Source organism: Physeter macrocephalus, chromosome 16, assembly GCF_002837175.3.
Source record: "Physeter macrocephalus isolate SW-GA chromosome 16, ASM283717v5, whole genome shotgun sequence".
Classification (NCBI taxonomy): Eukaryota; Metazoa; Chordata; class Mammalia; order Artiodactyla; family Physeteridae; genus Physeter; species Physeter macrocephalus.
Genome location: NC_041229.1, coordinates 101522796 through 101547530, shown reverse-complemented (window position 1 = coordinate 101547530; position 24735 = coordinate 101522796). Strand labels below are relative to the sequence as shown.

Here is a 24735-nt window from a genome sequence, read left to right as displayed (position 1 = left end):
ACATTCTTCGGAAAATAAAAGTTGGCATTTTACTTAGCTGGTATGTCTTTAAATTCCAGTGGTTTTGTACAGTTTTGCATAAATTTATTAGTCATAGGATTTTTTTCTTTTGAAAATTATATGCTCTTGCCTTTTGACCATCTAATATTGAATTATGTATTCTTTTCATGAATATTTATTAGAATCCTACATATTAATATATACTCATTTTGAAAATTGTTAATTTGTCTTTTGCAGTTTATTTTTGATAGTATCTTATACTATTTTAAAATGTTGCATTATCCTTTTAAAACTTAGAGTACAGAAACTTACAAAGAAGAAAATAAAATCTCATAAAGGTACACCACTAAAAGTTAACAGATTTTATCATTTTGGTGAATATTTTTTCTAGATTTCTCCCATAAGTTTATAGAGTTTTGTCCAATAGAGGTTTTAAATGAGTATTTAGTCAAATCTACCTATATTTAAATCATTGGCATTTGCTTTACTTATCAGAACATTTTCTTAATCCCAAGATTTTGTACCCACGTTTTCTATTGAATAACATGGCTTAATTGTTCCATTTGTCATTTTAACCATATGGAATATATATTTTTTTGGTTTAGAGAATGAACTCAAATTATTAGTCATTTATTTCTAAAGTTAGTTAATGATATTTATTACATAATCATTTTTTTCTACCAGTGATTTATGATGCCCAAGTTATCAAATTTTAAGTGTTCTACACACCACCATCTCATACTGGACTTCTTTTGATTTGTAAATGCATCTGCATTTCATTTCAGCGTATGCTGCCCCAAATACTTGCACCACCTTCCCTCCATAAACTTCATTTTTCTGGATCTTGTCTATAATTAATTTGTAGATATATTTGGAACTTTTTCAAATTGTCCCCAAAGTAATTATTACATCAATTACTCAGTCATTAATTAAAGCAGAATCAATGTTTTAAATACTATTCTATCTTCCTAGGGTTCTACAATTATACACATATTTTATTATGATCCCTTTTAAAGTATTATGACTTTCCTCACACTTCTTATTATGATTAGTCATAGGCATTTTATGTATAGTTATTTAGAACTGCAATTGTAAATGGGGTCCATTTTTCCTTTATATCTTTTAATTTATTTGTTTTCCAAATTTTGCCAGTATCTGGGAATGATCCCAATTTTTCTTGTTTCTCTTGCTCTTTGATTAGCAATTAGTTTCTGGAATCCTTTAAAACTGTGTCAGTTTCATGGAGGTATCTTCCTGCTTTGCTTTTCTTGAGCCTTTTCTCCTAGAGCAAATACAATGAAAACAACAAACGAACAAAATTTAAAAGACATGGAAAAACATCTATGTCCTGCATTCTTTAGAGCAAGCTGATTCTTGGTCCACGAGTTTTGATGAAAACCATGACACCTGCCCTGAGAATTTGAGTAAATTTTGTGAAGAAAAAAGCCAAGCTCCCAGGGCAGAATCTGGAGAGGCAGCTTTGATAGTTTCAGCGCTCACCCTTGGACACCATGGTATTGGCTAACGGGGTCTTTGGAAGAGGCAAGGGAAGTATATAAAAGTTTTTAAACCCTTTCAAATTCTTGATCACTTAAAAATACCAATAACTACCACCCTTTTCCTCTCTTTTCTTAACACTTTCATTCCCAGTGAAAACCAGATGGTCTGAATCTTACAGGCAGCACAATAGGACTCCTTCCCCTGAGCTATATTGTCATCTGTGGAAGGGGCTCTTGACCTCTCCCTGATCTCCCTTAGATCTTCAGTGACCAGGGCAGGTCACAGACCTGCAGACACCAGCAATCTCAGAGAGGTTACTGCCCTCACTGGGCTGAGGGCTGCCAGGATATGAGGGATGAGAATCTGGTGTCTGGATCTGTGCATGTTTGTGAAACACTTTCAAGGGTATGTATGTCACACTACGGCATTAATTTTGGCTTCTTCATCACTAAACCTACTGGTGCCTACTGGTGTTGGTCTGTGTGATCTAGGGAGGCTTGCGGGGGTCTGAGATCACTGTGAGGGGGGATGAGGCTGTAGCTAAACCAAAGGCACTGACCACCTGGAGTAGTCTAGGTGTAAGCCTTCTCCTGGGGACAATGACCCTGCATGGTGCCTTGCCCTCCTCAGCACCAACCTATATCACACAGCAACCCTAAGGGAGAGCCAGCGGTTTACTCACTCCTTTTCCACATCCTGGATAGAGTCAGGCAGAGGCTTATTCCTGGTTTCAGGAAGGAGTGGAACAACAAGGCCAGCGAGGATGGAGCAGACTCCATAGATGATCCAGGGTAGGTGGGGAGAATATACTGTTAGGATCATCAAGAGGGGAGCCAGGGCTGCCCCAATATTAGAAGCAATTCCCATGAATCCTGAGGCTGTTACCCTTGGAGTGCAAACAACAATACAAAAATAATCTGGTATAAATCCATACAAGTAATTTGTGATTTATTATTTTGCTTTGATTATGGGAGACACTTCAGCAATATTTAGATACATGAAGGCTGATGACGTACTCTTACATTTAAAATATGCTCTTATTTGCTCACAAATTTTTCAAGTGCACAAGTGCATTAAGACATGTTTTCATTATTTAAAAAATACTCTTACCAACAGCACCTACCCTTTAATGGTTCAGCAGATTATGGGAGATGATACATTAAAGGGCTTAACTCATGCCTGACAAAAGTGAGATTTTAACAAAAATTTTGGCTATAATTTTTGTTATTATTAATACTATTATAATCAATGCTTTTGATAATGAATCAGATTAGTTTTCTTTCCACTATAAGTCTTGATTAGCTGGGAAAGGTCTGTTTTGACCCTGATAGAGCTTCCATGAGATTGTGTACCTGATAATGGTGGGGACTAGTTCATTTCCATGGACAAAAGAACACATGAGAGCCGTAGAAGAAACAGCTATTCCCAAAGTTGACAAAGCCACACGCAAGGTCTGTATTTCTGGAGAAGAAGACAAGTGAGACTCAGGAAATCTGAGCTGAAGAAATCACCATCCACCAAATTCTAAGTGAAAAAGACACAGTTGGGGGACATCCCTGGTGGTCCAGTGGCTAAGACTCCACAATCCCAATGCAGGGGGCCTGGGTTCGATCCCTGGCCAGGGAACTAGATCCCACATGCCGCAACTGAAGATCCCGCACGTGACAATGAAGGTCCCGCGTGCTACAACTAAGACCTGGTGCAGCCAAATAATTAAGTAAATAAATAAGTATTTTTTAAAAAAGAAAAAGACAGTTGGAGACATTTGCATGTGTTAAATACCTGGTAGAGAAAGCGCACAGGGGCAGAGAATGTGCACAGCCTAATAGCTGAGAAATGTGACATCTCTATATTACAGCTTAAATAAGAAATTAAAAACCTGAGTTATTGCATCAACTCTTCCTACATATCAGAGATTTCAGAAATTTGCCAAAGATGGAGAGGGGAACAAAAGCCCAGCAAGAGTTTGCTTTCATTTACTCTGTCTAGTGTCTCCTCTGCCTTTCATGTATAACATAGGACTATCATATGAGCAATTACTGATGGATGTAAGACTCCTCAATATCCTCCAGGAGTTCAAAACCTGGGTGTTTACACAGTATTGACATGGGGCTAGTAATACAGTAGAGAGTAATAAAAGAATGGGGCTCATATTAATAGATAAGCTGGAAAATTGCTTGATCTAGAATAATATTTGAAGATTCAAGAATAAGGATCTGTTTTAGGGAAAATACAGTTAGACTTTGGAAACCTCTGAAAGGAAGTTTCAGAAAGTCAGTTTTCTATTCCATTAAAAAAATCATGAAAGCATTACAACATGGGAGTGGGCTCTGTTGTAAGGCAGCAAATTTGCGTTGATGCTGATATTCAAGATGGGATCCTGTAAAGTGCATCACTGCACTGGGAGTTAGTTGAAGCATGGTGACCACCTGGGTTCACCTATTTACATATGGTCATTTAATTTAGTAAAATTGATTTTAAGAGAGGCTGTTAACAGCTTAATGCCTTTTTCCTACTCTCTGTACCTTCTATGCTTGAAGACAAAGGATTAAAAATACCTCAGAGACAAGATGACACCCTGGGACCAGGGTTGCAGTTATGGCGACATAATTCCAGACACAAGAGTGGATACATAGAATCAGGGAGTAAATTTTCACTGAAACTGTAGTAATAAGAAAGAGACCAGGCAGAGGAAGTGACAGTTGTGTCCTCACGTGGGATACAATGATATATAGTGACATAATACTGTCATTTACAGTTACAAGTGTGATTGGCCAAAGAGTAAGTGATCAATTGCTCTCCCAGAGAAACTGTCAGGAATAAATGGCACCAATTACCAAATACATCTCAGATATGATGAAGCCAACCATATGTCTGAATTGACTTTTACTGACCTTTGACTATTTCTCAGCCACTTAATGACAGAATCTATCCTAAATCCTCAGATTGGTTTTGGAAAATCCTTAGAACCCTAGTCTTCACTTCCTTCTGCCTTCAGATTCTGTCTTCAAATCTCTGAGGTAAGACATTTTCTTATTTCAACCTGTGCTCTCTTCTCACCTTGAGGCGCAAATGTGATGGCCAGAATGGAGACTCCAAGGAGAAACATGAAGAGCGTCTGGCTTACTTGACGGCCCAGGTGATTCAGTGCCAAAAACGCAACATAATTGGCTGGGAGGTTGACTGCACCAAAAAGAACCTGGAACAGGAAAACATTGCTCCCCATGTACTGGAGGTGGAGAATCAGGCCAAAAAAGGACATGAAGTTTGCAAATCTGTGGTGAACAAAAATGAAAGACACTTATCATAAGGTTTAGAGCCTTTGTCTTACAAATGATGATAATAAATATTAGCCAGGCAACCAGTGGTTGGTTTTAAAGTATAAAAACATGGTATATTTTATGGAATAATTCCTCACAAGGTGATGATTTTAAAATTCTAAAATTGGAGCTCCTAATTATTGTTAAGTTTTGGGAGATGGTTTGGAGTGTTTTTTGTGGAGGATGCATGATGGAGCCTTCTAGTGTTTTAGAGTTTTTTTCTATATCTTTATCTGGGTGATGGTTGCATATTTACATATGGAAATATTCATTGAGCTGTATATTTTTGTGCACTTTACTGCTTGTAATTTTACCTCCATTAAAATGGAAACAAACAAGTGAAGAAAGTTAAAGCCAATGTCTGTACCATGACTGAAGTTCTCAGTCTCAGTTTCCAGTGATGAGATTGGTAGGGTGATATGATAAACAAAACTCTCCGTTGTATAAATAGCTCTGGGTCAGTATTTTCATAACCCTTTGACTACTCTAAACACAGCAATTATCATTATGGTTTCCTCTGTATTTTATCTCCAATCTGTTCCCACAACATGTTGTATCCTTTGATATGGGATAGATTCATGTCTCCACTATTTTAACGTCCCTCATGCACTCTGAGAAGCCCACCTCACAAAGGACAGGAGACAGATTCTCTTACGCAGGCTGGGTGTGCGGAACAAGTCAAGCACAGAAGGTTTGGTCTGTGCGGCCTCCAGCTCTTCCTGCAGGATGGATCTCACAACCTTCAACAACAACAATAACAGACTGTTCAGTTGTCACACAACGGGAGGCACTGTGAGGCCCTCAACAGATGACAAGATAGATGACACCCCTTTCTGTCTACTGGAAAATATAGCCACTGAGGATGTAATGACAGGAGTAAAAGTGGTATGACTAGAGAATTACAGAGTTAAAGGGGACTGAAGGAAATGATGTAGCAACAAAAATATTCAAACACAAGATTCGAGAGGACTACAGGGCATCAGAAAGGGAGTGTACCTTAGATATTCAGATTAGAAAGGGAATCAAATGCAGAGTTGCTTGGATTATGTTCCAAAGCTCCATTTGTGCCAGATGGGCATGAAAGACCTGAGAACTAAGCTTGGTTATCAGCTGGCTGTCCTTTGCAGAGAAACTGTTTATCTCAGGAAAAAGAACATTTCCTGAGAATCTTTATTTTGGTTCTTTTCTCAGTCACTTTGGGGGAAATCCTGGCATGTTGTGCCTCCATGAATGAGATGCCTAGAATTAAAACTGAGGATGAAATTAGGAGAGATCTTGGTATAGAATGATTTAAACCCAGATTTGGTTATAATCTGGAGTTACTTAGTAGTCCTGCAACGTGCTAGGTATATACCTTGAGGAAGGTAATTAAATATTTCTAAAACTCAATTTACTTGTCATTAAAAAGAATAGGTAGAAGAATCAGAGTAGGAGGAGAATAGGTGGAGAAAAATAATAACATTTCCCTCACAAGGATTTCCTGGTCCATACATGAGGCTAAAAGTATGCATAAGGAATTATATCCAGCATACCTCAGATACTTACTTATTAGTTATTCAAACAATATAGTCTTAATTCTTATCCCACCTCTACAAATGAAAACGTACCATGAAGTCCCATTGGAATAATTCCATGAGGAATTCAGAGAAATGAAAGGCCACCCTAACTGAAGACCTATACATGCAAGAATGTCCTTTCATTTAAAGAACAAGCCTAAATAGTGAAATATTGGACTTACACTTTTAGAAGAGAGGAGTCAGGATTGCATCTAACACCAGAATCCCATGACCACAGGCCATTGTCATGGATGATAATGTAAGAATGTACTCAAATAATACTTTAAACTTGGGCTAGATGAGGGATGTGATGCCTGCAAGACTAGCCTTAAATTACATCCAATATCAAAGTTAAAGTTTGGGATATGGTGTGGTTATTTTACACTGGCCATTCATTTTTGGTGAGCAAGCAGAGACATGAAAAGTGTTAGCAGACGTATTTGGGGGGCGATGCCAGATCGCTTACAGGAACTCAAGGAGCTCCTCCTACCTGGTAAAATCCTTATTCAGGAGAAAAGAGGCCCATATTCAAATGGAAGCCTGCTGTATCTTCACTTTTTAAAAGGCACTTTTCTCTCTGATCTTCACTTCATTTTCTTGTTTAAAAAATGCTTTGTACCACTCGTAACACTATCCTGGGGTAAAAAGCATGAAACAGCCCTCGTCTGAACCTTTGCCCAGTAGCGTTCTGGAATCAGTGTGTAAAAATTCACAAAAGCCCTTTGTTAAATTTTTAGATAGTTTGTAAAGCAGTTGCCATCTTGTTGGTGGCATGAAACTCCCTGTGGTGGTAATAGTCACACCACGGAAATTGATAATTACCACATATCTGAGATCTATGGCTTCTTTTCTTCTTGTAATGTTGTGTTAAACATTTACCAGCACACCACTGGCTTGACCCCTCTGTAAGCCATTTGGACTGCTCTCAACTGCAAATTTAATCATCTCTCTGCCTGGTTTAAACCTGGATCGTTCTATCTTAACCTGTAAGACCCATTTCAGATATAACTACTTCCAAGATGCATTCATTGCCCACATATCTGCAGTTCAGATTATATGTCCCTCCTTGACAGTCACATTCCACCCTTGCTTTAATTCAAAGAGACTTCATCAAGCCCATTTTACTTGTTGAGTGTGATCTTTCTGAAGATAGAAACTGTAGACTTTCCCCTCCGCGACTGTCACAGGATCTGTCATCAAGTAGTCCTGAAATAAATTTGGAAGGGAAAGAGGAAGACAAAAAGAAAGAGGAAAGACGGGGAGGGTGGAAGAAACTGGCTGAAGGTGGAATGCATTTAGAAGCTGAAAGATCTGAAATTCAAGAACCAATATAGGTATAAAACATTGATTTGGAGAGCTTTGAGAAGATGTTTGTCAATGAGATCAGAAATGGAGAAAATGGACATTTATTTCTTCAAAATTACAATTTATGATATTTAGAAAGAAACGTCTCTTAATGTAGAATAGTTGGGAAAACTCTGAAATTTTATGGATGTAAGAGAAACCTGTGGAGGATTCAGGGGAAATTTGTGTTGGTCTCTCATAGTTGCCATGTCACTTACCATCACATAAGTGTTCCATCATTGAGTTTGTGAGAATTGAGTTTCAAATGAATACTTTTTAATGGTTTGATTGGACAGTGCACCTTGGGATCCTTTAAGAAAGTGTATTTCTTATACAGCCTGAAGTGTACTTCAGGTTGGGCTACTGTGGAGCATGAGTTCTTGTGTTTCTACTGGGTCTGAAACAATTAGGACAATAGAAAAGGAGACTGAAAAAGACTGTACATGTCACACAGGAATAGGAGGAGGAAATTGGACAGAGCAGAGGTGAGAGGAGAGTATCAGAATTTGGAATGTACAGAGTTTAGAGCAGGAAGGAAGGTAGATAAGACCACAATTGCATTGAAATACCAGAACCAGTAGAATGAAATGAGCAGGGGAGGAGGACAATTTATTAAAAGATAAAGAAGGAAAAGATGGAAAAATGAATCTGCCAAAGGATGACTGAAATAAGAACTGACCAAAAAGAAGTTGCCTGAGAAACACTGGTGGCTTGGGGTAGGGGCACTTTCTTCATAATCTTCATGTTTCCAAGAAGAAAGACTTTGAAAGAGTAATACTACAGACAACTTTACACCTACCCTCCCTGCACCTGGAGGACTGAGGTATTTGACTGGTAAATTAGGAGGATGCAATGGATATGCTTCAGTGACCCAGAATGTCTTTAGAATGAAAATTCATTCAGATTTGCTGCCTGGGTCACCCCTTACATTTAGCAATGCAGGCTCCGCATCTGTGGAAAAACCTGGCACTTGTGAATAAGTTCAGTTGTGGGTTGAAGTGTTAGCAAACTTATTGTTGCTTGAAATTTAGACATTTCCTCTATTTCAGTTTTCACTGTAGTGAAAAACATAATTTTTTATTGTCATCTTTCTGAGCACATTAACTATCCCTCAGTTGGGTGTGATTTAGGCAGAGGAAATGTTTATCATTTACTGGACTCCAGGACAGCCAAAACTGGATTAATCAATGGATTGTTATTGATATGAAGGGGAACAGCTTTAAGTAAGAAGGATTGTCTGGAGTGAATGTGTTTGGCAATCTGTCAGATGGAGGTTAAACATGACTAAGACCACAAATTTCTGAATAATCTTTACAAAATTTAAAAAATGAAATTAAGGCAATTTTGGGTACTCATTCATGCATAGAATCCAGTTCCTAAACCATATTTCATTTGTTCCTCTTGTACAATGTTGTCTTTCTTCTTCTTGGCACTTAGGTGATTGTCATTTGCCATTTACCCTGATAATGCATTGTTCCTTTCTTTCTTCCAGCTCGTAACACTTATTTTTGTTATTTACCTGGCAAATAACTTTCCTGTAAGATTTAAGCTTTAATTCTTTGGATTGGGCCAACCTGGACAAAATGCTAGGTGCGGGCTTGGAACTAAAGATACTTCCAAGATGTTAGGTGGCCCAAAATAATTTCCTATAAGTCAGGTATATATTGACACAGTCTCAGAGTGCCATAGAACTGTACCTAAATTTCAAAATTTCTTTAAAAAAGGACTATGCTAATGGTTCTTTATCATCTCAGGGTCTCTCAGGGCCACTGCCTCTGTGTAATAACCCCAGGCACCACGCCACCCTTCTCAGGACCTCAGCAACATGCCTGCCTGTGGATGTCATCACCAGACCTGCCTTTGGCCCATGACCAGCAGCAGGCCCATCCAGAGACCCTGAAATGAGACTTGCCTACCAACAACAGCACCTGTGGACCCTGGCATCTAGCCTGTCCACAGACAATGGCACCAGGCCTGGCCACAGACCCCAGAACAAGTTCTGCCTCTCCATGGACGCTAGCAGTGGACCCTTCCACCTGCAGACCCTGGCTGAAGGCACAGCCATATGTGGCCTGAGGCAGTAGGACTACTAATGAACCCTGCTAACTGGCCCACCTGTCTCTGCCAACTGGCCTGCCCAGAATTTCCAGTTACTGGCGAAGAGCTTCCCTGACAAAGCCAGACTGTAAAGACTGGAAGAAATAACTGCTTCTTCATATGCACAAACACCAATACAAGGCTGCAAGGATCACAAAGAATCAGGAAAACATGACATCACCAAAAGAACAAAATAAAGCACTAGTAACCAATTCTTAAGAAGTGTAGATCTACAAACTGCCTACAAAGATTTAACAATAATCATAAAGAAGCTAGTGAGCTGCAAGAGAACGCAGAAAGACAACAAAATGAAATAAGGAAAACAACACATAAAGAATATAAGGAGTTCAACAAAGAGACAAAAACCATAAAAAAGAACCAAACAGAAATTCTGGAGCTGAAGCATATAATAAATGAACTAAAAAAGTCAATTAAGAGCTTCAACAGCATATTTGATCACACAAAATAAAGGACTTATGAACTCAAAGAGAGGCCATTTGAAATTATATAGACAGAGAAACAGAAAGAAAACAGAATGAAAAAGAGTGAAGACAGCCTAATGAACTTATAGAACAATATAAAAAAATATATATACACATTATAGGAATCACATGAGGAGAAGAGAGAGAGAAAGGACCAGAAAGCTCATTTAAAGAAATAATGGATGAAAACTTCCCTTATCTGGGGAGAGTGGTGGATATTCAAATTCATGAAGCACAAAGGACTCCCAATAGGTAGACCCTAAAGAGGTCTACATGGAAACATATTATAACTAAATACTCAAAAGTGAAATATAAAGAGAGAATTTTGAAAGCAGCAAGAGAAAAGTGACTCACCACACTCAACAAAACTCCCATAAGACCATCAGTGGATTTCTCAGCAGAAATTCTGTAGGAAAGGAAAGAGTGGAATAATATATTCAAAGTACTGAGAGAAAAACCTGCCAACCAAGAATGGAGTACCCAGAAAAAATGTCCTTTAAAAATGAGGAAGATAAAAACTTTCCCAGAGAAAAACTGAGGGAATTTGTCACAAATAGACGTGCCTTACAGGGAGGGCTAAAGGAAGTTGAAATGAAAAGGATACTAAACAGCAACACGAAAGCATATGAAAGTAAAAATCTCTATGGTTAAAGTAAATATAAGACAAATACAGAATAATCTAATACCGTAATGGTGGCATATAAATTTCTTTAACACTAGTATAAAAGTTAAAAGACAAAACTGTTACGAATAACTAGAGGGCTTCCCTGGTGGCGCAGTGGTTGAGAGTCTGCCTGTTGATGCAGGGGTCACGGGTTCATGCCCCGGTCCAGGAGGATCCCACATGCTGCGGAACGGCTAGGCCCGTGAGCCATGGCCGCTGAGCCTGTGCGTCCAGAGCCTGTGATCCGCAATGGGAGAGGCCACAACTGTGAGAGGCCCACGTACCGCAAAACAAACAAACAAAAAGAATAACTAGAACCACAAAAATTATTAATAGATAGATACATGATTTGAGAGAAGTGAATTCTGGCGTTAATAACATCAAACATGTGTTTCGGGAAAGTAAAAGTATAGTTTTTGCTCATAATAGAATTTAAGTTGTTATCAGCTTAAAATAGACTGTTATAACTATAAGAAGTTTTATGCAAGTGTCATGGAAACAACAAAGAGAAAACCTACAATAAATATACAAAATAAAAACAGAAAAGAATCAAAGTATTGTATATCACCACAAAAAATCAAATCACAAGGGAAGATAGCAATAGAAGAGAGGAAAAAAGAACAATAAAACAGAGAGAAAACAATTTATCAATTGTAAGTACTTACCTATCAATAATTACTTTAAATGTAAAAGGATTAAACTCATCCATCAAAAGATATAGGGTGGCTGAATGAATTTTTTAAAAAAGATCCAATTTTATGCTATCTGTAAGACAGTTACTTTAGATTTAAAAACACAGTAGACATAAAGTGAATGGATAAAAAAAGACATTCCATGCAAATGATAACCAAAACAGAGCAGGGATAGTCAACTTGTATAGATAAAATAGACTTTAATCAAATACTGTCATAAGAGACAAAGAAGGTAATTTATAATGATAAAAGGATCACTGCAACACAAAGATATGACATATAACCCACAAAGATTGAATCAAGAAGAAACAGAAAGCCTCAATAGGCCAATAACTAATAAAGAGTATGTGACAGTAATTTTTAAAGTTCCAGAAACAAAAGCCTAACACCATAGGGATTTACAGGAGAATTCTACCAAACATTTGAAGATAAATTAATTAGATATTAATTAATTAATACCAATCCTCTCAAACTCTTCCAAAAAATAGAAGACAGGGACAGTTCTAAACTCATTTTGTCAGACTAATATGATCCTGATACCAAAGTGAGACAAAGATACCATAAGCAAAGAAAAGAAAAGAAAAATGCAGGCCAATATTCCTGAAGAACATAGTTGAAAAAATCATCAAGATATTAGCAAACCAAATTCAACAGCATATTGATAGGATCATGCACCATTACCCAGTGGGCTTTATTCCTGGGATGCAAGGATGGTTCAATATAAGCAAATCAATGTGATACACCAAATTAACAGAATGAAGGCTAAAGATCATGTGATTACCTCAATAAATGCAGAAAACACATTTGACAAAATTCAATGCACTTCCATGGTAAAAATTCTCAACGAATTAGGTATTGAAGGAACTTACATTAAAGGCCATGTATGTAAAGCCCACAGCTAACATCATACTCTATGGTGAAAAACTGAAAGCTTTTCCCTTAAGATCTGGAACAAGACAAGGATCACACTTCAATGTAGGACTGGAAGTCCTGGCCAGAGCAATTAGGTAAGAAAAAAATAATAAAAGGCATTCAAATCAGAAAGGAAGAAGTAAAATTATCTGTTTGAAGGCAACATGATCTAATTTGTAGAAAACCCTAATACATATCCAAAAAAATGTTAGAACTAATAAATGAATTCAGTAAAGTTACAGGATACAAAATTAACATATAAAATCAGTTATATTTCTATACACCAGCCATAAACTGTCTAGAAATAAAATTAAGAAAACAATCCTGTTTGCAGTAGCATCAAAATAATAAAGTATTTAGGGATAAACTTAACCAAGGAGGTGAAAGACTTGTATACTGAAAACTATAATCCCTGAAGAAAGAAATTAAGGCAGATACTAGAAAATTGAGAGACATCATGTTCATGGATTAAACAAATAAATTAATACTGTTAAGATGTCCATACAACACAAAGCAATATGCAGATGCAATAAATCCCTGTGAAAATCCCAATGGCATTCTTTACAGAAATAGAAAAAACAATCCTAAAATTCATATGGAAACACAGAAGGTCCCCACAGTCAAAGCATTTTTGAACAGAAACAAAGCTGGAAGCATCCCATATTCTGATTTCAAAATATATTACGAAGCCACAGTAACCAAGAGTGTGATACTGGCACAAAAATAGACATATAGACCAATGGAACAGAATAGAGACCCCAGCAATAAACTCATGCATATACAGACAGTTGATTTCTGACAGTTGTGCCAAGAATTCACAATGAGGACAGGATATTGTCAATAAATGGTGTTGGGAAAACTGGATATCCACATGCAAAGGAATGAAACTGGAAACTTACAATATACACAAAATCAACACAAATTGATTAAAGACTAAAATGTAAGATCTAAACTGTAAAATTCCGAAAGAAAACATAGGAGAAAATTTTGTTGATATTGGTCTTAGCAATAATTTGTTGGATATGACCCCAAAAGCACAGGCCATGAGCAGAAATAAACAAATCGTACTAAATACATCAAACTGAAAAGCTTCTACACGGCTAGGAAATAATTGACAAAATGAAAAAGTACCTACAGAATGGGAGAAAATATTTGCAAGCCGTATGTCTTATAGAGGGTTAATATCCAAAATACATAGGAAACTTGTACAACTCAATAGTAAAAAAGCCAAATAACTTAATTAAAAAATTGGCATATGAACTGAATACACATTTCTGCAAAGACAGCATACAAGTGGTCAAGAGGTACATGAAAAAGTGCTTAACACCACTAGTTGTTAGTGAAAGGCAAATCAAAATTACGAGTTATCACTTCACACCAGTTAGGATGGCAATTATTTAAAAAAGTAATTAGTGTTGGTGAAGGTGTGGAGAAAAGGGTACCCTTGTACACTGCTATTAGGAATGTGAAATGATGTAGCCACTATGGAAGACAGTATGGAGTTTCCTCAAAAAATTAAAAATAGAACTAGTATATTATCCTGTAATCCCTCTTCTGGGTATATATCCAAAGGAATTGAAATCAAGATCTTGAAGAGATATCTGCACTCACATGTTCACTGGATCATTATTCACAATAGCTAAGATATGGAAACAACCTAAATGTCCATCCATGGATGAATAGAAAATATATATATGTGTGTGTATGTATACACATATATATGTAAAATGGCATATTATTCAGCAATAAAATGTGGAAATTCCACCCTTTTCCACAGCATAATGAACCTAGAGGTCATTATGCTAAGTAAAATAATCCATGTGCAAAAGAACAAATACTACATGATACCACTTATACGAGGAATCTAAAAGAGTCAAACTCGAAGAAGCAGAGAATAGAATGGTGTTTGCCAGGTGCTGGGGGATGTGAGAAATGGGGAAATATTTGTCATAGAGTACAAAGTTTCAGTTGTGCAAGATAAATCAATCCTAGGGATCTACTTTACAGTCTAGTGTCTAGGGTTATAATACTGTACCGTATACTTAAAATTTGCTGTGAGGGTAGATCTTATGTTGAGTGTTATCACAAAAAAATAATGAATAAAGGGCAGAGAGAGTTTTAGGAGGTAATGGATATGTTTATTGCATAAACTGTGGTGATGATATTTAGATGTATACTCATCTGAAAATACATCAAGTTGTGTACATTAAATATGTACAGCTCTTTGTATGCTAATCATACCTCAATAAAGTGTTTTTAAAAAAATCTATCACACGTGTAATTGAACTTATTTTCAGAAATGTTTTATTGCTTCTCTTTGGCTGTCTAGCTCCAGCACTCTTTTTCCTGTTAAATGAGGGCAGATGATTTCTCCTTGTCTCTATTAGCATTCTTTTCATTCTCTTATCGTTGCAAACAAAAAAGTTAACAACAGAAATACCATATGATCTGGCCATATCAATTATGGTTATATAGGCAAAAGAATTGTACACAGGATCTTGAAGAGATATTTGCATACTCATATTCATTGCCAGACTATTTACATATGGAAACAACCTAAATGCCCATCAATGGATGAATGGATAAAGAAAATGTAGTATATTCATACCATAGGATATTATTCAACCATAAAGATGAGGAAATCCTGCCATATGCTATATCATAGATGAATCTTGAAAATTTTGCTAAGTGAAGTAAGTCAGTCACAAAAGGATAAATAGTTCTCAAAGAAGGACAAATACTGCATGATTCTGCTTATATGAGGTATCTAAAATATTAAAATAATAGAACAATAAGTAGAATGGTGGTCACCAGGGACTGGGGACAAGGGAATTGAGAAATTGTTGTTTAATGGGTATAGAGTTTGAGTCATGCAAGATGAAAAAGTCCTAGAGCTCTTTGTACTTACACTTAACAATACTGTATTGTACAGTTAAAATTTTTAGATTTCATTCTATGCATTTTGACCACAATAAAAGTTATTTTTAAATGTATGTTAAAATTTCTCTTTTTAATATTAAAGCTCTGTGAAAAATGGAATTCTGACTCATACTGCTATGCATGACCAAGCACCATGCCTACTACATTATAATTTTTCAATAAATAATTTATACATTCATGACATGATGAATGGTCTACTTTATGACATACAGCAGCGTCTGCCTTCCATACCTGGGGTGGAAAATAAAAAAAGGGAAAGATCTCTCTGAAGCATTTCCACTCAGTTATGTTCTTGGAACTTGTAATAAGTAGAATGTAAACTCCACAAAACAGGGATTTGGACTACTGTGGTCATTACCATATTTCCTATATAGAACAGAATGCCCTTTCAGTAAATATACCATGAATGGAAGCATATATGATTGACTTGACAAATAAGCCTCCTTATGTTCTATTCTGCATGGTCACTAAGCTGCCCTTCAACTTGCCTTACTATCCTGAAAAAAAAAAAACCATTGAAATGTTAATTGGAAAGAAATGGATTAGTTTTTGTTACTTTCTCTAACACAAAGTGAGAACAATAACAACCTTTACAATCATAAATACTGTACCATTTTTCTAGATTCCACATATATGCGTTATCTACCTCTGTTGAGTAAAATATCTGCATCCAGTGCTTTCGGCATCAGCATCCTAATGTTCACTCAAACCATGTTGACAGCTATTGAAGACCAGGACAATGAGGTAAGAAGATCCCCAACCACACCAGTGTTCCCACCCTTTATTCACTTTATGGACACCGACTAGTGTATATGTCAGGTCATGTCTTTCCTATATTCCATAACCAACTCCCTCTCCTGTTCACCTCCATGGTTAGAGCGTCTCCAGCATTCTTCCTTCCATTCTTATGAGCAGCTTTTCTAAGTTCCTTTAAGCCCTCCTCGGGTTTGTTGGTGATAATTAGCCACCGAGCAGACTCTGCCAGCCACCTGATCAAAGAAGAGGACAGAGGTGCCATCAACTTTCATTTGCCCAATTTTTTTTACATAGGCTTTTTCCTGAAATCCTCTCCCCTCCCATCTAATACCTATCTCTTGTTTTGTTATACCAGGAAATATGAACTTATGTTCTTTTGTACCATAACTAGGAAGCTGTGAAGATGACCTCTCCATGCAGTACACCTTCACAGCCGGGAATATAGAGTTGGAGTCATAGTGCCCTCCCCCCATTATTCAGGGGGATATTATCAGTTTTAGCAAATAAAACACTGTGTTTGGGCTTCCCTGGTGGTGCAGTGGTTGGGAATCCGCCTGCCAATGCAGGGGACACAGGTTCGAGCTCTGGTCCAGGAGGATCCCACGTGCCGCGGAGCAGCTAAGCCCTTGCGCCACAGCTACTGAGCCTGCGCTCTAGAGCCCACGAGCCACAGCTGCTGAGTCTGCGTGCCACAACTACTGAAGCCCGTGCTCCTTGGAGCCCGTGCTCTGCAACAACAGGGGCCACCGCGATGAGAGGCCCGCGCACCGCAGCGAGGGGTAGCCCCCACTCGCCACAACTGGAGAGCCCGCGCGCAGCAACGAAGACCCAAGGCAGCCAAAAATAAATAAATAAATTTTTAAAAAACAAACAACAAGAAAACCCGCTGTGTTTAGTTAAATTTGAATTCAGATAAACAGTGAATATGGGTAATTCTTGAGTATGACTATGTCCCATGCAATATTTTGGACATACACTGAAAAGTATTTGCTGTTTATTTGAAATTTTACTTTATTGAGACACTGTATTTTTATCTGGTTAGTAAATAAAAATACAGAATTCTTAGGTAAATAGAGATTTCATATAAACAATGAATAATTTTTAGTGTAACTATGCTCCATACAATATTTGGCATACTATACAAATGTTTGTTGTTTTATCTAAAATTCAAGTTTAACTGAATGCCCTTGATATTATCTGGCAACCCTACCCGTTCTGCTTCTTTAGTTGTACACAGATTAGTAGAGGATGTGCTCAAGTGTTGACTAAGACCAACCAGAATTCTTGCATCCTAATTTCAGGTACCTTGCATCTAGGATCCTCTAAGACAAAGGAAGTAAGAAAGCTTATACCTTGAGGAAAGAAAGAAGACAAATAATGGTACAGAAAACACCAGCTGAAGGGTGTGCCAGTCTCGAATGGCAAAAGCTAGTCCTCCTAGGGCGATCTGTCCTATGCAAGCAGCACAGATTGACATGGTCATTCCCATGACTTGGAATCGGGGCACTGTCCATTCTACAACTGAAAGAAAACACAAACAGGATTTTGACTTCAAACAAAGTTAGAACTTCAAAGTCAAAGTTAAGGCTTGGAAAATGTCAAAGACCCAAAGTTTTGACTTACTAAGCACAGAAATATTTGTCAGGATGTTCATGGTAGAAAACCCAGCCAAGAAGCGTAGGGAGCAGTAAATGAGGAAGGTGGGAGCAAAGGCTGCACAGGTGTCAGTAATGGCGAGCTGGAGCAAACACCATCTGAGCATTAACCTCCTCCCAAACCTGAGAAATGGAAACAGGTTAGATATAGTAATAGTAACAACCTGTTGTAGAAATGAACAAAAAGAAGACATACTTTGAAATTTAGGGGATGTTTTGTTATTTTTATTTTATTTAAAAATTTTTTCTGTTTTTCTTTTTTTCCCCAGTTTTACTGAGATATAATTGACATACAGCACTGGACAAGTTTAAGGTGTACAGCACAATGATTTGCCTTACATACATCATGAAATGATTATCACAATGTTTAGTGAACATTCATCATCTAATATAGATACAAAATTAAAGAAATAGAAAAAAATTTTCCTTGTGATGAGAACTCTTAGGATTTACCATCCTAACAGCTTTCATATATAACACACAGCAGTGTTAATTATATTTATCATGTTATACATTGCATCACTAGTACTTATTATCTTATAACTGGAAGTTTCTACCTTTTGACTGCCTTCATCCAGTTCCCCCTCTTCTCATGCCCGACTCTGGTAACCACAAAACTGATCTCTTTTTCTATGAGTTTGTTTTTGGAGTATAATTGACCTACAACACTGTGTTAGTTCCTGTTACACAACATAGTAATTCCATATTTGTATACATTTCAAAATGATCACCACGATAAGTCGTCTGTCACCATACAAAGATATTACATTGTTATTGACTATATTCCCCACACTGTACATTTCATACCCTTGACTCATTTATTTTGCACCTGGAAGTTTATACCTCTTAATCTCCCTCACCTATTTCTTTCCCCACGCACCTGTCCCCTCTGGTTACTACCTGTTTGTTTGTTCTCTGTATCTATAACTGTTTCTGTTTTGTTATGTTTGTTCACTGTTTTCTTTTTTAGATTCCACATTTAAGTGAAATCAGTATTTGTCTTTCTCTGTCTGAATTATTTCACTTAGCATAATACCCACTAGGTCCATCCATGTTGTTGAAAATGGCAAGATTTCATTCTTTCATATGTTTATATGTTTCATATATATATATAAAACATATCTTCTTTATCCATTAATCTATTGATGGGCACTTAGTTTGCTTCTATATCTTGGCTATTATAAATAATGCTGCAATGAACTTAGGGGTGCATATATTTTTTTGAATTATTGCTTTTGTTTTCTTCAGATAAATACCTAGGAGTGGAATTTGTGGGTCATACGGTAGTTCTATTTTTAATTTTTGAGGAATCTCCATACTGTTTTCCATAGTGGCTGCACAAATTTACATTCCCACCAACACTACATGAGCATTCCCTTGTCTCCACATCCTCACCAATTTATTGTCTTTTTGATAATAGCCATTCTGACAGATGTGAGGTGGTTTCTCATTGTGGTTTTGATTTGCATTTCTCTGATGATTACTGATGCTGAGCATCTTTTCATGTGTCTGTTGGCCATCTGTATGTCTTCCTTGGAAAAATGTTTATTCAGATCCTCTGCCCACTTTTTAATTAGGTTGTTTGCTTTTTTGATGTTGAGTTCTATGAATTCCAGTATATTTTGGATATTATCCCCTTATTGTATGTATCTTCTCCCATTAAGTAGTAGCCTTTCAGTTTGTTGATAGATTCCTTCCCTGTGTAAAAGCTTTTTAGTTTGATGTAGTCCCATTTGTTTATTTTTACTTTTGTTTCCCTTGCCTGAGGAGACATATCCCCCACCCCTCAAAATTACTAAGACCCATGTCAAAGAGTGTGCTGCTTATGTTTTCTTCTAGAAGTTTTATGGTTTCAGGCCTTACATATAAGTCTTTAATTCATTTTAAATTTATTTTTGTGCTTGGTGTGAGAGAGTGGTCTAGTCTGATTCTTTTGTGTGTAGCTGTCCAGTTTTCTCAACACCATTTATTGAAGAGGCTGTCTTTTTCCATTGTATATTCTTGCCTCCTTTGATGAGACTAATTGTCCATATAAATATGGGTTTATTTCTGGGTTTTCTCTTGTGTTCCATTGATCTATGTGTCTGTTTTTGAGCCAGTATCATACTGTTTTGATTACTGTAGCTTTGTAGTATAGTTTGAAACCAGAGCACATGATACTCCAGCTTTGTTCTTTTATCTCAGGATTGTTTTGGCTGTTTGGGGTCTTTCATGTTTCCATGCAAATTTTAGAATTATTTTTACAGTTCTATGAGAAACACCGTTGGTATTTTGATAGGGAGTGCATTGAATTTGGAGATTGCCTTGGGCAGTATGATCATTTTAACAATATTAATTCTTCCTATCCTTGAGGACGGTTTATCTTTCCATTTGTTTTGTTGTCTTCAGTTTTTTTTTTATCAGTGCCTTATAATTTTCCAGGTACAGGTCTTTTACTCCCTCAGTTGGACTTATCCTTAGGAATTTTATTCTCTTTGTTGCAATTGTAAATGGGATTGTTTTCTTAATTTTTCTTTCTGATAGTTTCTTGGTTAGTGTATAGAAATGCAACAGATTTCTGTATACGGTAAGTTCCCTACATATGAACAAGTTCTGTTCTGAGAGCACATTCGTAAGTCCAATTTGTTCGTAAGTCCAACAAAGTTAGCCTAGATACCCAACGAACACAATCAGTTGTACAGTACAGTACTGTACCATAATAGGTTTATAATACTTTTCAAACAAATAATACATAAAAAACAAACACAAAAATAAAGAAAACATTTTTAATCTTATAGTATAGTACCTTGAAAAGTACAGTAGTACAGTACAACAGCTGGCATACAGGAGCTGGCATCAAGTGAACAGGCAAGAAGAGTTACTGACTGGAGGAGGGAGGGGAAGTGGGAGATGGTAGAGCTGAAAGATCGTCAGCAATAGGAGACTGAGTGCAAGCTGCAATTGCACTCATGGGTGACGTTGATGGCACAGCTTCTGGTTCCTTGCTAGATTCAATTCTATCTACCCTCTTGAAGAAACAATCCAGTGATGTCTTGGTAGTAGATTTTTTTTTTTTCTCATCATAGGTGACACAGTAGCACTGGATTGCATTCTGAATGGCTGCTGCAAACTTCATGTACTGTTCTACATTTTGGTCCTGTGTCTCAAAAACTAACAGTGCCTCCTCAAAGAAAGAAAATCCCCTTGCCATTTCCTGCATCATGAATCTCTTTGGTTCTTCAGTTACTTTTTCTTCATCTTCTCTCTGTTCGTCCTTTCTCTGGGCACATTCGCATCTTTGAAAGTTTGCAACTTACTGCATTAATTTTATATCCTGCAACTTTTGCCAAGTTCATTGATGAGTTCTAGCAGTTTTTTGGTAGCATCTTTAGGATTTTCTGTGTATAGTATCTTGTCATTTACAAACAGTGACAGTTTTACTTCTTCCTTTCCAATTAGGATTACTTTTATTTCTTTTTTCAACTGGTTGTTGTGACTAGGACTTCCAAATCTATGTAATAAAAGTGAATAAAATTGGTGAGAGTGGGCATCCTTGTCCTCATCCTGATATTACTAGAAATGCTTTCAATGTTTCACCATTGAGTATGATACTACTTAGCTATGGGCTGTGTTGAGGTATGTTCCCTCTTTGTTGAGAGGTTTTTTTTTAAATCATAAATGGATGTTGAATTTGTCAAGGTTTTTCTGCATCTATTGAGATGATCATATGATTGTTATTCTTCAGTTTGTTAATGTGGTGTATCACATTGATTGATTTACAGATATTGAACCATTCTTGCATCCCTGGGATAAGTCCCACTTGATCATGGTTTGTGATACTTTTAATGTATTATTGATTTCTGCTCTGATATTTATGATTTTTTTCTTTCTACTAACTTTGGGTTTTGTTTGTTCTTCTTTTTCTCATTCCTTAAGGTTGTTTATTTGAGATTTTTCTTGTTTTCTGAGGTAAGCTTGAATAAAACTCCCTCTTAGTACTGCTTTTGTTGTACCCCATAGACTTCAGATCGTTGTGTTTTCATTTTCATTTGTCTCTAGGTATTTTTAAATTTCTTCTTTGATTTATTCAGTGAACCATTGGTTATTTAGTAGCATTTGTTTAACCTCCACATTCTTGTGGTTTTTGCGGTTTTTTTTCTTGTATTGGATTTCTAGTCTCACAGCATTGTGGTCAGAAAAGATGCTTGATATGATTTCAATTTTCTTAAATTTACTGAGACTTGTTTTGTGCCCTATCATATGACTTTTCCTGGAGAATGTTCCATGAGTACTTGAAAAGAATGTGTATTCTGCTGCTTTTTTATGGGATATTCTATATATATCTATTAACTCCATCTGATTTAATATGTCATTTAAAGCCCTTATTGATTTTCTGTCTGGAAGATGTCTCCATTGGTGTAATTGAGGTGTTGAAGTCCCCTAGTATTATTGTGCCATGTTTTTTTTTTTTTTTTGCATTATGTGGACCTCTCACTGTTGTGGTCTCTCCCATTGCGGAGCACAGGCTCCGGATGCACAGGCTCAGCAGCCATGGCTCACGGGCCCAGCTGCTCCATGGCATGTGGGATCTTCCCAGACCGGGGCATGAACCCGTGTCCCCTGCATCAGCAGGCGGGCTCTCAACCACTGCGGCACCAGCGAAGCCCTATTGTACCATGTTGATTTCTCCCTTTATGTCTGTAAATATTTCCTTTATGTATTTAGGTGCTCCTATGTTTTATATGTATATACACACACACATACATATATACATATATATTTGTGTATGTATATATATAATATATAATTTTTATATCTTCTTCCTGAATTGAGCCCTTGATCATTATGCAATGGCCCTCTTTGCCTCTTGTTACAGTCTTTGTTTTAAAATCTCTTTTGTCTAATATAAGTTTTGCTATTCTGGCTTTCTTTTCACTTCCATTTGTATGGAATAACTTTCTCCATTCCCTCATTTTCAGCCTGTATGTGTCTCTAGATATGAAGTAATTCTCTTGTAGGCAGCATATATAGGGGTCTGTTTTTAGGTATGTGTATCCATTCAGCAACACTACATCTTTCAATTGGAGCATTTAGTCTATTTACATTTTTAATAATTATTGTTAGGTATGTACTAATTTTCATTTTGTTAATTGTTTTTATAGTTCTTTTTTGTTCCTTTCTTCTCTTTTGTTCTCTTCCCTTGTGATTTGATTTTCCTTGTGATAGATTTTACTATCTTTATTGTTATCTTTGGATTCGTTTCTCTTTTTTGGGGGAGTGGAGAGTGCATCTATTATAGGTTTTTGGTTTCTGGTTACCATGAGGTATATATATATCAGTCTCTCTCAATGTGTGTGATTATTTTAAGCTGCTGATCTCTTAAGTTAAATGCATTTTAACAACCCTGCATTATTACTCCCCTCTCCCAACAATTATTGTTTTTGATGTCATATTTTACATCTTTTTGTTTTTTGAATCCTTTAAATACTTATTGCACATAGAGATGATTTAACTAATTTTCTTTTAACCTTTAGCTTTATACCTGGTTCATTTACTACCTTTACTATATATATGCCTTAACCAATGAGATTTTTCCTTTCACAATTTTCTTGTTTCTTATTTTTTGAATTTTATTTTATATTTTTTTATACAGCAGGTTCTTATTAGTTATCTATTTTATACATATTAGTGTATATATGTCAATCCCAATCTCCCAATTCACCCAATCCCCCACCCCGCCACTTTTCCCCCTTGGCATCCATACGTTTGTTCTCTACATCTGTGTCTCTATTTCTGCCTTGCAACCCAGTTCATCTGTACCATTTTTCTAGATGCCACATATATGCGTTAATATATGATATTTGTTTTTCTCTTTCTGAATTACTTCACTCTGTATGACAGTCTTTAGGTCCATCAACATGTCTACAAATAACCCAATTCTGCTCCTTTTTATGTCTGAGTAATATTCCATTGTATATATGTACCACATCTTCTTTATCTGTTTTTCTGTCAGTGGACACTTTGGTTGCTTCCATGACTTGGCTATTGTAAATAGTGCTGCAATGAACATTGGGATACATATGTCTTTTAAAATTACGGTTTCCTCTGGGTATATGCCCAGTAGTGGGATTGCTGGGTCATATGGTAGTTCCATTTTTAGTTTTTTAAGGAACCTCCATACTGTTCTCCATAGTGGCTGTATCAATTTACATTCCTGCCAAGAGTGCAAGAGGGTTCCCTTTTCTCCATACCCTCTCCAGCATTTGTTGTCTGTACATTTTCTGATGATGCCCATTCTAACCAGTGTGAGGTGATACCTCATTGTAGTTTTGATTTGCATTTCTCTAATAATTAGTGGTGCTGAGTAGCTTTTCACGTGCCTCTTGGCCAACTGTATGTCTTCTTTAGAGAAATTTCTATTTAGGTCTTCTGCCCATTTTTGGATTGGGTTGTTTGTTTTTTTAATGTTGAGCTGCATGAGTTGTTTATATATTTTGGAAATTACTCCTCTGTCCATTGATTCATTTGCATATATTTTCTCCCATTCTGAGGGTTGCCTTTTCATCTTGTTTAAAGTTTGCTTTGCTGTGCAAAAGCTTTTAAGTTTCATTAGGTCTTTTTTTTTTTTTTTTTTTTTGTGGTACGCAGGCCTCTCTCTGTTGTGACCTCTCCCGTTGCAGAGCACAGGCTGCAGACGCGCGCACCACTTATTGAAGAGACTGTTTATTCTCCATTGTATATCCTTGCCTCTTTTGTCATAGATTAGTTGATCATAGCTGCATGGATTTATCTCTGGGCTTTCTATCTTGTTCCATTGATCTATATTTCTGTTTTTGTG

At 36.8% G+C, this 24735-nt stretch overlaps 1 protein-coding gene across 2 annotated transcripts in view; it reads right to left on the bottom strand.

The window, feature by feature from the left end:
• Positions 1–617: 617 nt before the first annotated feature.
• The window catches only part of LOC102988099 (organic anion transporter 7), a 39807-nt gene continuing 15689 nt past the window's right edge, over positions 618–24735 (bottom strand). The window contains exons 3-10 of one of the 2 annotated variants that reach the window (XM_007118847.2): positions 17887–18041; positions 17616–17784; positions 16373–16496; positions 5445–5560; positions 4561–4775; positions 2853–2961; positions 2183–2386; positions 618–1282 (exon numbers count right to left, since the gene is read on the bottom strand). In XM_007118847.2, coding sequence (XP_007118909.1) covers positions 1222–1282; positions 2183–2386; positions 2853–2961; positions 4561–4775; positions 5445–5560; positions 16373–16496; positions 17616–17784; positions 17887–18041 — 1153 coding nt within the window. In that variant the 3' untranslated portion in view covers positions 618–1221. The remainder of the gene's footprint in view (positions 1283–2182; positions 2387–2852; positions 2962–4560; positions 4776–5444; positions 5561–16372; positions 16497–17615; positions 17785–17886; positions 18042–24735) is intronic. The other variant, XM_007118848.2, reaches the window with a different exon arrangement.